Source organism: Vigna umbellata, chromosome 5, assembly GCF_029865625.1.
Source record: "Vigna umbellata cultivar VRB3 chromosome 5, Vumbellata_1.0, whole genome shotgun sequence".
Lineage (NCBI taxonomy): Eukaryota > Viridiplantae > Streptophyta > Magnoliopsida > Fabales > Fabaceae > Vigna > Vigna umbellata.
In genome coordinates, this window is record NC_142169.1 from 17,515,784 (window position 1) to 17,529,982 (window position 14,199).

General features: G+C 32.6%; 2 protein-coding genes across 2 annotated transcripts; one reads left to right on the forward strand and one right to left on the reverse strand.

Annotated features, from left to right (window-relative positions):
• LOC124831519 (WD repeat-containing protein LWD1) lies at positions 1-1,379 on the reverse strand. The gene has a single exon (XM_047305534.2). The coding sequence runs from the start codon at positions 1,294-1,296 to the stop codon at positions 241-243; it is 1,056 nt and encodes a 351-aa protein (XP_047161490.1). The 5' UTR covers positions 1,297-1,379; the 3' UTR covers positions 1-240.
• A 10,135-nt stretch (positions 1,380-11,514) lies between these two features.
• On the forward strand, positions 11,515-13,446 carry LOC124831518 (Tetratricopeptide repeat (TPR)-like superfamily protein). The gene is given in 2 exon segments (XM_047305533.2): positions 11,515-13,081; positions 13,084-13,446. Coding segments are annotated over 2 exon segments (1,446 nt in total). The 5' UTR covers positions 11,515-11,682; the 3' UTR covers positions 13,131-13,446.
• The last annotated feature ends 753 nt before the right edge of the window (positions 13,447-14,199 follow it).

A 14,199-nucleotide genomic window follows, 5' to 3' on the forward strand; every position in this document is an offset into this window, starting at 1 on the left:
TGACGCCAAAATTGATCTTTTCATAGACTACCGTGGCAGAAATACACTAAGCAAAACTTTGAATTTCACACTAAACACCAAATAAAACTACTTCCGTTTAAAACTCACATATCATCATCATCGGTTTCAACAATAAACGGAACAGAGATAGAGATGTGATTTCAAGTCTAAATTATCCCAAAGTCCGGTTTGCACATGGAGGAAACAAAGAAAAAGAGGATAAAACAGGAATAATAATAATCAAACCCTAAGAATCTGAAGTTTAGTAGAGAAAGCAATGGCGACCCAATCAGGCTGCGAAGACGACCACTGAAGCTGCTCAATCTCCGCCCCAGCAGTGTACGCAAGAATTGGATCAAGCCCACCCTCCACGGGTTGACCCATGGATGACAAATCCCAAATCAGCGCCTGAGAGTCGTCCCCTGCAGTGCATATATGGCAGGAGCTATGCGGGGCCCATGCAATGGCGTTGACGCTGGCCTGGTGCCGCTGCAGCTCCACCACAGGCAGTGTGGGGAAGCGAATATCCAGCACCACCACCTTGGCGCTGTCCATGATAATAGTGGCCATGTACCTCGGGTCCTGCTTGTTCCACCCCAGCCGAACCAGAGGAGTGTCCGGTTCAGAGCTCTCGTAGATTATTGTGGAGTGCTCTTTGTCACGGAGATCAAAAACCCTAACGGAGCCATCGGCAGAGACGGAAGCGAACACGCCAACGCCGCCCCACGCTATGTCGTAAACCTCTTTGTCATGCGCTATTAACTGTGTGTCGACAGTTTCCTTCTCGATGTCCCAGATGGTGCAGGTGGTGTCGATGCTGGAAGTACCTATGCGGCGCGGCTCGGCCTCGTTCCAGTCGAAGGAGGTGAGGGGCCCACAGTACTCGCTGTTTTTGTTTCCATTAAGGAGGGACTTCAGTTCGACTGCGCGAGGGGAGGATTCTGCGTCCGTGTCGGCGATACGCCAGACGCGGAGAAAGTCGGAGGAGGTGGCGAGGAGGTCGGGGCGTTGGCAGTCCTTGTCGGGGATGAAGATGGCCTTGGTTGGAGGGTAGGGGTGTTCGAAGGAGAGGGTCGGGTCGGAGCGGATCTCACCGTTGGAATCGTCGAGCTGAACAATCTCGACGCGGTTAGAGTACTGTTCGAGGAGGGAGGCGATGGCAAGGCGATACTTCTTGTCACGGCGGACACTCCAGTTCATAGCGTAGATGTGCCACGGCGCCTCGTAGGTATAGATCTCAGACCGCTTTTGCTGCTCGTCTGACCCGTCTTGGGTCGGGTCGCTGCTGGCGCCCATTGTCGCAATCGCAAGGCACACAGTGGATGAGTGAATCAACAAAGAACGTGAGTGCGGATGGAAACAAGGAAAGGAGCAGATAGGTGTTTTATGTTGTGTTGGTACATATATATATATTATATTACATTGTATTATTCTATCTTTATTGGATAAGCTAAATGTAACAAATCGTTTATTTATTGGGTAAAATAGTTTATGGAAAAAACAATTGGTCAATGATTCGGTGTGAAGATAAGTTACTTCTCATTTAAATTCTTTTTAAAATTTAATGTAATTATTTTAATCCTTAAAAATAATCGTTTTTTAATTGGGTAAAATATTTTAAGGAAAAAACGATTGGTCGATGATTCGGTGTAAAGATAAGTTACTTCTCATTTAAATTCTTTTCAAAATTTATTGTAATTATTTTAATCCTTAAATATACTCGTTTATTTATTGGGTAAAATATTTCAGAGAAAAAACAATTGGTCAATGATTCGGTGTAAAGATAAGGTAAATTTAAATTCTTTTTAAAATATAATGTAATTATTTTAATCCTTAAATATGTAAGAAGTTCTACATCACACAGCATTCTTAAATTTTGATAAGATTGTTTGATTATTAAAATATGATAAGAACCAATTTTTTCATTAAATTATGTTATTAAAGACCACTTTAATTAGACTATTTTCTGAAAAACTGAATTGGTAACTTTTCACCATTTAAGAATTAAATAAATAATTTTAAAAAAGAGCAATATCATTCTTTAATACTTTATGTTTTTTAAGTACTCTCTTTCTTCATTAATTAAAATGTATAAAATTTAATGTTTCTCCTTGATTTTACAATTTTTAATCAATTTTCCTCAATCAAGAAGTGTTTTAAAAAAAAAAACTCTTAAAAATTGTGTTGTTTGCATTTTCATAGTTTAATTCTATAGTATGTGTGAGACCCGTGACACTAAGAGGAAAAAACATTTATATTCGTTTGTATTAACTTTTTTTAATCTCTTTTTCCAATATTCCTGTCCAATCCCCTTTTATTGAATTCCAGAAAAGGGTTATGGAATTCGAACCTGAACGACCTGATGAAAAATAACAATACATTAAGAGAGAGAAAAAATCTTGAGTTAGCGAAGAGAAGCACACTCATGATTAAACCTTATGTCTTAATTTTGAAACCTTTAACTGGTAAATGGATGAATGCTAGTTATATGATTTATAACATACAACTAGTTTTGGATGGTAGTTTCCATAGGTTAATTGATTATAAACATGTTTGTTATTGAAATTCATTTCTTTAGGAACAAATTCTTAACATTTTTTTCTATTTTTATAGATTTGTACATTTATTTATAATAAATTACTTTATTGAAAATTTGAACTTTTTTATAAATTCATGTGAATATAATTTTAAAAAATATATTTAATTTAATATTTATCAATTAATAGAAAATAAAAAGTTTGAAGATTAATTATAATAAATAAGATAATTTCAATATATTGTAATTATGGTAATAGTAAAATTATCACAATAAAATATTGTAATTATGGTTTTTTTTAAATTAATTTTGAGAAATGTATATTTATTTAGTTAAAATAATTTATGTAAGTAATTTTTGTGTGTAATAAGTTAGGAATTAAATAATAATATGATTGTAGATGGAAATATTTGAAAATTTTGTTAACGTAAAGTTAAAAATTAGTAACATAATGTAAAAAATTTAGGTTTATTTATAAAATAATTATTTAAAGAAAATAATAAAAAAGTATAGATTTTTTTCTTAAAAGGTTTTATTTAGAAAAATATATAAATTTAAAATATAGCAAAATATAAAAAGTCTTTATAGAATTTTATAAAAAATTTAAAACACAAAAGGTATAGATTTAAAAAATTAAAATTAAAATTCAAAGTCAAATTAGATAATTATTTGTTTAAGTTATTAGATATTTAAATTAAAGTCAAAAATTAGAAAAATACATCCTATTTTTTGGAATCTTTTTTAACAAAATTTATTTAACTGGAGAAGAGTGAAGGATGACTATTACAAACAAAATTACAAATAAAATAATTCTTACTTTTTTTATTATTTTAACTCAATTTATTTCAATAAAAAATTATTTTTAAAATAACCTCTTTCATATAAATTTGTTTCATTTTTTTAACTCATCAAATCATGTACTTTACCTAAATAAAAATACAATTAAAATATATTACCTTACAAAATTCAATCATAAATATAAACATTATTTCCTTTTATATGTATATATATATATATATATATATATATATATATATATATATATATATATATATATATATATATATATATATATATGATATTTGTTTTTATTTCTTCTTCACTTTTTAGAAAGATTTTAAATAATAAAAAAAAAACTCAGAATTTGATTCCCTGGATATTGTTATATGTGTAATTATTGGTGGGAACAATGCCTCTTAAAAAAATCAATATTTTTACCTACAATCATATTATTATTTAATTTTATTATTTTAACTTATTACACACAAAAATTTATTACATAAATTATTTAACCAAATAAATAAAAATATATTAAAATTAATTTTATAAAAAACAATCATAATTATAATAATTTATTATGATAATTTTTCTATTATCATAATTACAATACATTTAAATTATCTTATTTATTATAATCACTCCTCACACTTTTTATTTCTAATTAATTTATCAATATTATATTAAATATATTTTTAAAATTTATATCAACATGATTTTATCAAAAATTATAAAATTTGAATAAAGTAATTTGTTATAAATAAATATATAAATTTATAAAACTAGAAAAAAATGTTGTTAAGAATTTGTTTATCAAAATTAAGAATTCTAGCTGCAAATAACTTACAAAATTTTAAAAAAGAAACATTGTAAGAATTCAGTCTCTTGGTAAAACAAAATTGTACTTAAACACTAAAATATTCATGTGTGAGAAAAAAATTTCTTAATGATCTACTAGCATCAATAAAATTTAAAAGTGAAAGAAAAAATAAATCACGGATGAAGTTGTTAGCACAAGAGTTAGAAAGTGTGAATAAAAGCTTACATTAGTGGTAGATTAAATAATGAAACCTTTTTTTTTTCTTTATTAAAACTTTATCAACATGGATTTTTGAAATAAAATATTAAAAGACTGTAATGATCTCGAGATGGAATTATATATATATATATATATATATATATATATATATATAATTAATAGACATATAAATTAATCACAAATACAACTTACAAAAAAAGATAACAACATATTAGAAAATTATAAGCTTAAATAAAATAAAATTTTAAGATAACAATAACTTTGGAATATGAAAGACAAACTATAATGAAGAAGGATGGATACCACATTTTGAAAAAAATATTAACAATCTCACCATAATGCTACAGTACCTAGACACAAATATCGAAAACATATTAATATGATGAAAGAACGCAAACACAAAAATACAAAAAAAAAACACCAACAATCACGCTCACCATAACAACACCATAACAATAGAAACAAACGTAGGTCGACAACAATAACGAGGTGTGAAGTAATGACGGTGATTGAGCAATGATGACAAAAATGAAGTGAGTTGAGCAACGACAACACTAGTACCATAGGAATGAAGAAGAAAAACATGAAGTGGCAGCTGTTGTTAAAATAACTGAGTTGTATGTCCTTCCAAAAAAAAGTGGTAATTTTGAAATTTTGATCAATGTTTTTGTTTCAGTTGTGCATGGAACCACTGCGAAAAGTAGATATGATAGCAGTTATTTAAATAATGAGGCCATATGTCCTTTCCAAAACACAAAAAAACCAACTCTTTTGTCTTGGTTGTTTAGGGAATTGTTGTAGAAAGTAGATATGACAACAAATAATTGAAGCCATATGTCCTATTTAGAAAAGCAAATTAAAAATAGCGAGATTTTATAAAAATTTTAAAAATTTTGGCGCACCTTTTGACCTCAATTCTTAATTAACCAATGTCAAAAGTAGTATACGAAAGTGATTGTTCAAATAACAGAAGTCATATGTCCTGTTTAGAAAAAATAAATTAAAAATAGTGAGAATTTTGAAAAAATTTGAAAAATTTAGTGCATATTTTGGCCTCAGTTCTTGATTAACCGATGTCCAAAGTATTATACGATAACAATTGTTTAAATAACCAAAGCCATATGTCATGTTCAGAAAAAAAAATAAAAAATAACGAGATTATTAAAAAAATTTGAAAATTTTGGCGCACCTTTTGGCCTCGGTTCTTGATTAACTGATTCCAAAAATAGTATATGCTTCAGTTATTTTACAACTGAGGCTTATAGGTTCGCAAAAATTTCAAAAAGGCCACCGCATTATTATATGCTTCGGTTTCTTGAAAATCATTGCATATTACGCGAGTTAATAAGCCAAATTTGTACTAGTGAAAGTGTTTAGTCATATAATGTATAACGAGTTATCCTAGACAATCTTTTTAATAAACACTTATTTTGGTAGACAAATTTGTTAAACTTCAAAATAAAGGGTTCTCAAATAATTTTGTCTTAACAATCTCCTCCTTTATGACATTTAACAATTATTATGCAAAGTATAGCATGAAATAAGGTTAAATAAATTTGATTAGGAAAGTTTTATCATGTTAGTCGTTTACGCATATAGAATATCATAGACATATAATAGATAATCAATCTAAGTTTGTATGATAAATAACTTCCCGTGAGTCACAAATCATTGTTCAGAGAAACAATTAACAAAAATGTAAGGTAAATATTGTTTAGAACAATAATTATAAAAACTGCAAGGTAAATATTTTTCAGAGTGGCTAACTTATCAGAGTAGAGAAAAGAAATTTATCAAATCAAGAGATAAAGAATTATTACTAGATCAAAAAAATTCAGACGGAGTGATTGTTCAAAGCATGAAATTTAATGTAAAATATTTAGAGCAAATGATCAACATTAAATTAGTGTAAATATTCTAGAGCATGTGAAGTGTTGATATAAAATGTTCAAAGCATCAAATTCATGTAGAATGTTAAAAATGTTCAACATAATTTCTCCCTCTTATTTGATAAACATCAATAAGAATTTGAAATCACATGATGACCCGAGTAGTGATGGATTGGTGGAGTTATCCGACAATGGTAATGGTGGCGGTAAGGTAGAAGGTTTTGGAGTTAGAATCTGACTAACTAAGGAATTAAATGTGTTTATAATTATACCCGGCTTCTCTTCTTGTCTTCTCTCATTGGCCTCTAACATTGCAATAAGCTTTTTCTTTTAACGTGCATTGTTTTCAACTAAAAGAGAATTAACTTGATCAAGGATGGATGAGGAGGTGATGGGGTGGCGTATAGGGCAAGAGGTTAACAGGTAGGGGTACATTTGTTGGTGGAGTTGGTTGAGGGATTACTTGTATAGCGATGTTTGTTTTAGGTATGGTGGTAGGAGCTTGGTTATCAAATGGACCCAGCAAGGCATCCATAGACACGATTACATCCTTTAAAGAGGGTTATTAATAATAGTTGGTAATGTTGGATAAGTACTACTGTCACGATTAACAACTTCTTCAATTGTAGTTAAGACAGATGAAATACTTAGGAGATGTTGAAGTTATGGAATTAGAGCTTCTAGGTACTAAGGTGGTTGAAGAGAGATCATTGTTCTAAGGGGAACTTTGATTGGAATCATATCAAGGAGTTTGTGACCAAAAGCATTTGAATCCACTACAAAAGTGGCATGAGAGTTGTTAAAGTAATAAATGGGGCACCATTCCAAAATGCATGAGCAAGGTGGTAGTTCTCCATAACCAAAACTCATTGAGGGAAAACATGATGGAATTGGCGTGAAAGTTCATGGACACATTTGTGTGCTTGAAAATTCATTGTTGCCAAAACAAAAATGCATCGGACTCAGAGTAAGATGGTTGGATTCTAGAAGCCCACTCTTTTATAGGATTAGTCAGGACAGGGTGTGTAGGAGCCAGACGAGTGCCTTTTAGCCTTTGAATCATGGTTCTTTTCATTGGTCGTAGATCTATTAGAGGTAGATGCGATACAATTCGATCAAGCACAATGAGTCAATCAAGCATCCAGTTAGAACCACAATGAATGTGGTGAAGCAACATCAAGGACATGATCATGTAGAACTCTAAAGACAAAGAGAGATCAGGATGATCTACTAGTATTGGGAGCATCATGGACACAAGGGGATAGAGTGAGACGCGTCTTGGTTGATAACAATCGGTTGTCGATAAACGCCAGGCATCCTCTAGAGATTGTTGGAGAGTAACATTTAGCTCATCAACGTCTGTGTCCATGTCTTTTTGCACAAGTGAGAAGGAGACAGGAGTTGGGTCGTTCAAGATCATATCTTCCATAACACTTATCAACCCAACATGCAATTCATTGTTGGGTCGAACAATGACCAAGTTGGGATAAACTTCTTGAGTCTAGGTGGGTGGTGAAAAAGCAATAATGGCGTTATAAGTTAAGAAATGCTTGGGATACCTAGAAATTGAGATTTGGCATGTATTTGGTGGTGATGCAAATATGTGTCTCAAGATGGCGTTGAACAGTTGGAAATGTAGGAAGTGAAAGATGGTGATCAGAGGGGTTTAGTAGTAAGGAAGCGAGTTGCGTGGAAGATCAAGTAATGGCCATGTGATGTGTTTGAAGGGTGTTGGTTAGTGTTGTGAAGAACAGAAGGAATGGATATTTAGAATGAGCTTAGAGGGAGTTGGTTCATGGGTGGTGATGGTTGTTTGTATGGTGTAGGGGATGGTATTTTGAAAGGTGAATGTGGTAAAGATGGTGAGGTTTGGTGAAGTGGTGAGTAGGATGGTTGGTTAAGCGTCATTTCATCATCATTTGAGCTTAAAGGAATAGCTTCCTGAGCAGGTGAATCAGTAGATGCAATACCTTTAGACGTAGTTCTTGTATAGAGTTTAATAGCCACATTTTACTTCTTAGTTATAGAATCAACAGTAACAGGTTTTGTGGACTTTTTCAATCATTTAAAAATGATTCCATCATGAGAGCCAATAGACTCTTTAGGTCATCCAATAGTAGTGGTTGGAGCAGCCCTGACTTTCTTTGCCTTCTTCTTCATCATTATTGATCAGGAGCGTTTGGTGGGAACTTCTGTTTGTTTAGGCTCAATAGTAGCAGAAGCACCTTGTAAGGTAGTTGATGAAATTAGTTGAGCAGTAGAGGCTCCAACCTTAACAATAAGCATTTTGCCTTCATGATTCCTCTTCCTTTGTTAAGTAAGAGGCTCATAGGCAATTATTTTCATTTTAGACTAAAAGCTTTTGATTATGAGGGATTCTTCATATTTTCATTCATGTGTGGTGGAGCCAACTTATTGGGTTTATCCTTGGCCAAACACTTAATGTCTAATTGAGGAGTAGTAGAGAATCTTTCCATATCGACATCCAGATGCATCTGTCAAATGTTGGCGATCCTAAAACATGAACCTTTGTAAGCACCACTCAATGCAATGTTGTTTCGAATAGGCAAAGAAACTTCAAAAAACAAATATTCTAGAATCCCATGATTCGTAGTAACTCGTTGAATGAGAAAGACATAGTAACAACTATAATCATCTTTATCCAAGTTTTTTATATAACGAATCGGATTGATAAAGATCATGTGAGGCATGTTGAAGGGAATACCAGTCATCAAAGTATAAATGGTGAACCTCCCTAGCACCATAACATGGTCTCTATAGTTGTTTTTATGCAAAAAAGTCTTTGAAAAAACATGTTGTAGAACCTTAGCATATGAAGTTAGCAACCGGTAGACAATCTCTTTTCCAAGTAGGTTCTTTTAGAAGTTTATTCTATACAAGACACAATCAACAGAACCATCATGGGCATAAAGACCGTCTCATCCTTTGTAGAAGCAGTTTTTGTATCGGTCGCACTTAATGGCAGATGCAATAGTGGTAATGTTGACAGTTACCTCATTTCCAATGACCTTGGAGATATGATTGTTGCCATTGTGAAGAACAACAATTGTCTAGAACTACCTTATAGGTTTTGGTAGAACCGGAGTGTCACACTCAAATTACTTCGACATACCACATTTGTGAACATCCGTAGGCCTAAGGCTCCTTCAAGTCCACCCAGTGTTCTAGAAAAAGCTTAATAGATTTATCGATATAGGCAAGGATTACATGAGCTCTTTTGGCAGAGGAATGAACTTCCTCTAGGGTGATGGCAATCTATTCTTTGTTTGACATGGTTGCACGGATAGGTTTTGGGTAAAGATGAAGATTAGGTTGGGAAAAAGGTGAAGGAGGTTTCTTGTAAAGAGAGATAGTAAGAAGAAAGTTTCTGAGAACAAGTGAGGTTTGAGTCGAAAAGTAACAATTTAAGTGTGAGAAAACGTCTTAGGAAGAGAAAACGGTTAGGGGAAGGGAAACATCATATATCACATTAAATGCAAGATGTATCATTTGTTGAGTTGACATAATTTGACACGATTTAGGCCAAGACAAGGCTAGTTGACCAACTGATGGGCTCAATTGCTTAACGGGGACAATGAAATACAATATGATTTGTCTTCCTAACAATGAGTCATTAGACTCTACATCTAAGGATGATCTTCTATGTTTACATACTGTAAATCAATATTAATCTCATTTAGGATAGTCTGTTTAATATAGCGTTTAGGATACTATTTAGTCATATAACATTTAACAAATTATCTTAGAGAGTCTTTTTTGTAAACACTTATTTTAATAGGTAATTTTATTAAACTTCAAAATAAAGATATCTAAACGATATTGTCTTAACGGTAGCTTTACTTGAAAAAGAGTGAATTTTAATATGCTAAAATTGCAATGATGAAGCTTTTTTGTTTTAATATACTTATATCTCATGCCAATATTAATTTATATAAGCGAAATATAAAATTTTTAAGTCAACATAAACTTTAGTAGATTAAATTTCAATTTTAATCATAAGTTTTGAAAACTGATAACAATAATGATATAGAATTTGATTGAATCCATATATAATTTGATATAGTGTAGAAATTTCTCTTCATTTTTTAAACCGTCTTAGAAATTGATAATCGATTATTTCAATAAAAAATTCATCTTTTCTTTAAAACTCTCTAGAATAATCGATTATCAGGTTAAATAATTAATTATTTTTAAAAAATATTTGATTTGGCGCTTTGTTTCTAAGTTCTTATATGTTTTCTTTGCTTTGGATTCCTTATTTGGTTGAGTTAGTTTATAAATCTGTTATACTTAATTGATTTGAATAAATGAATGTTTATGGTTTGTGAACATAATTATTTGTATGTTTATGGTTGATGAATGTGATGATATAATATCGATGCTTGGTGTGATTTCATGGACCTCGTGGTGAGAGTTCATGTTGGTAATTCAATAGTTATGTGGTAGCTTCTATGCTAGTGTTTAGTAGTGTGATGTATTGATGTAGGGACTTAATCTTGTAAGTTATCTTGACACTCCAACAACTATCCAATCTCAAGTAGAGAATGATGAGTTATGTGGTGAGGAGTAACATGAGGTCCTAGTTTATAGTTTAGTGTTCTTTAACCATAGGTGATAGATGAACTAGCCTTGTGTGATAGTTTGGGGAGGTCAGTTGTTTCACCACTACAAATGCAAAAACGTATGACATCACTACACATATCCGAATGATCAAGTCTAAGTGTTATAAATCTGTTTGATTTCTTGTTTAAATTGAAGATGTAACTATTATGTATGTTTTAAACTAAAATGTATAAATGTTCTTTTGGTACATTAGCTTATCCTTTCTTCTTTGTGCTTATTTGTCTGGTTTGTTTATTTTCTTTTGCAATGATAACCTTAATGGTGTAAGCTTAAAGAATGCTTTTAGTGAGCGGGTGTTAGGAAGAGATGGAGTTGAGACACAAAGTAGGATGTTGTATTTTAGTTTTATCTATTTTTGAAAAATATATTATAATTTTGATTGAGTATAATATTAGGATTTATATATTTTTTATTATAAATTATTTATAAATTTTCTTTAAGTTGACTATTTTGTAATTTTGAATGTGTGACAAATTTTATGACAGTGGAATGCTATATGGAGATGTTAGATTTTGCATACCAAATTTATAGTTAATTAATATTTTATTATATGTATGGTTGAGATTGAAACCGTGTTCAAATATCTGTCTCCATTCGTGATCGTTTTTCTTCAATAAGAGTGATAAACGCACCCTTATCCAAATAGAACACCAATCTCCCACTGGTGCGGTTGAGCATTTACCAGCATTATCCTTAGATTCCTTTGGTTATGGGTTTTGTTTTTGGCGTTCTCAGGTTATCCCTATTGGCATTAACCTCGGGGTAGTTAGCTTGAACAGATTGGAATTGGGCATGCTATGAAGGTGGCATGTTGTAGCCCAGAAATTAATGTTCCCTACTTGGGAACCCCAAGAACAAGGTTTGGTTCTGAGGAAGCACATGTGATTCTTCAAAAATGTAGCAATTTCAAGCAGCTTAAGCAAGTGCATGGCAGAATAATCCGTTTTGGTCTCATCTATGACCAATTGCTTATGAGGAAGCTGATTCAGTTCTCTTCCTCTTATGGCAAATTGAACTATGCCACTTTGGTATTTGATCAACTCAATGCCCCAGATACCTTCACCTGGAATGTCATGATTAGAGCTTATACCATTAGCGGTTCTCCTAAAATGGCGCTTCTTTTGTTCAAGGCAATGCTGTGCCAGGGCTTTGCACCTGACAAGTTTACATACCCTTTTGTGATCAGTGCTTGCGTGGCCTCTAATGCCCTTGATTTGGGAAGAGTGACTCATGCTCTTGCCATCAAAATGGGGTTTTGGAGTGACCTTTATGTGCAGACCAACTTGATGAATCTATACTTCAAGTGTAAGGATGTCGATGATGGATGGAAGGTGTTTGATAAAATGCGTGTGCGCAACGTGTTCGCGTGGACCACTGTGATTGCTGGGTTTGTTGCTTGTGGGAGGCTGGACACTGCCAGGAAACTGTTTGAGAAAATGCCTTCCAAGAATGTTGTGTCATGGACTGCAATGATTGATGGGTATGTGAAACACGCGCAACCCGTTAAAGCGTTTAATCTGTTTGAACGAATGTTGGTTGATAATGTGAAGCCAAATGAGTACACTGTGGTGAGCTTGGTCAGAGCTTGTACTGAGATGGGTAGCCTTAGGTTGGGTAGAAGGATTCATGATTTTGTTCTAAAGAATGATTTTGAGATCGGGGCTTTCTTGGGTACCGCGCTTATAGATATGTATAGCAAGTGTGGCAGTTTGGATGAGGCAAGAAAAGTGTTTGATGTGATGCAGGTGAGAACCTTGGCCACTTGGAATACAATGATCACTAGCTTGGGTGTGCACGGGTTTAGGAGTGAAGCCCTATCACTTTTTGAAGAAATGGTGAAGGCAAACGAGGTTCCGGATGCTATCACTTTCGTGGGTGTTCTGAGTGCTTGTGTTTATTTGAATGACCTGGAACTAGCTCAGAAGTATTTCAACCTTATGACTGATCATTATGGTATAACACCTATCTTGGAACATTATGCATGCATGGTTGAAATCTATAATCCTGCTGTTGAGTTGGATGAGATTTACACTTCAGGGAGCACATTGGAAGCTAATCATGATGTTGCAGAATTGCTGCACAAGAGCAAACTCACTAATATAGATGACATAAAAAAACTTGTACAAAAGCAATACGAGGATTTGGATTCCTCAGAACTAGTTATAGATCATTCATCCACGAGCTCACAACCTCAACTCTGAGCTCAAGGAGGGTGCAGATTGATATCAACCAAACAAGTACATAGTTTGTGACTTTGTTCTCACTTACTGTCGCACAAGATGCCTTCTATGAAGCTTTCAAGAGAAGTTCACATACATAGCCAAATGGATCCGTCTAATTTGTGTTTTAATATGTTACAGGATCCATGATGGTCAGCATTGTTTGTCTTCTAAACTAAATAAATGTTCGTTGAAAAGAAGTTGTGGGAGGGAGGAAGAGCTCATATATGTTGATAAGTATTTCAATGGTGAGATTCATACATGTAGAGATAATTTTTACTTTGTTAAATTTCTTAAAGTTAAAAAGAAAACTATGATGCAACACCATTAAACTGTTCACAATCATTCTCCCTACCATTTACCTGTAACCTGTTCTTCACATCATATGGCCATGATGCAACAGCAGCAACCCAGAATGCACCTCCGGCTGTGATCATAATTCGAGATTGCACAAAAAGGGTTTTTCTATGCTGTTTTTCGGTTGTGTAACACCAAAATCCCAACAGAGAATATAGACTTCACAAAATGTTATGATGGTCAATAGGAAAATTTGTTAAAGGGCAAAATATCAGCTTGAGTAATCTCTTATGGTAATTTCAATAATTGAGGAAAAAGTATGATATAGTAAAGAATGTAATATGCAGATATCTCCTTTCCCAGTTGGCACCTGTGATACGAAAACTAAAATGTAAATTTCTGTCATGGGTTTCTTTTTTTTGTTTATTTGATGTTGTTTTAAAATATAGTAATTTTGATATTTTAAAATATCTTTAAAAAAATTCCAATATGTTAAAATCTATATATTTTAGAAAAACAGCACAAAAAGTAGGTAGAAAATCCAAATTATGTTCCAGCTAATCTATAATATTATTATGACATTCATTATTTGCTTCATTGACCTTAAAGATAGGTTTTCACCTTTACTTAGAAGATTTCCAAGAATCATCTAGTATCTTATAATTCATTTTATAACAGATTTTTTAATTAATATAATAAATATTGTCGTCAGATATTTTCTTTTGATTCAATTTATTATTTTCTTATAACAAGTAATGAATGTAATTCAGCGCAAGTGATTAAATTTAAGGTCCCATG

Coding starts and splice junctions, on each gene's coding strand:
- LOC124831519 (XM_047305534.2), bottom strand. CDS start 1,296: ATGGGCGCCAGCAGCGACCCGACCCAAGACGGGTCAGACGAGCAGCAA.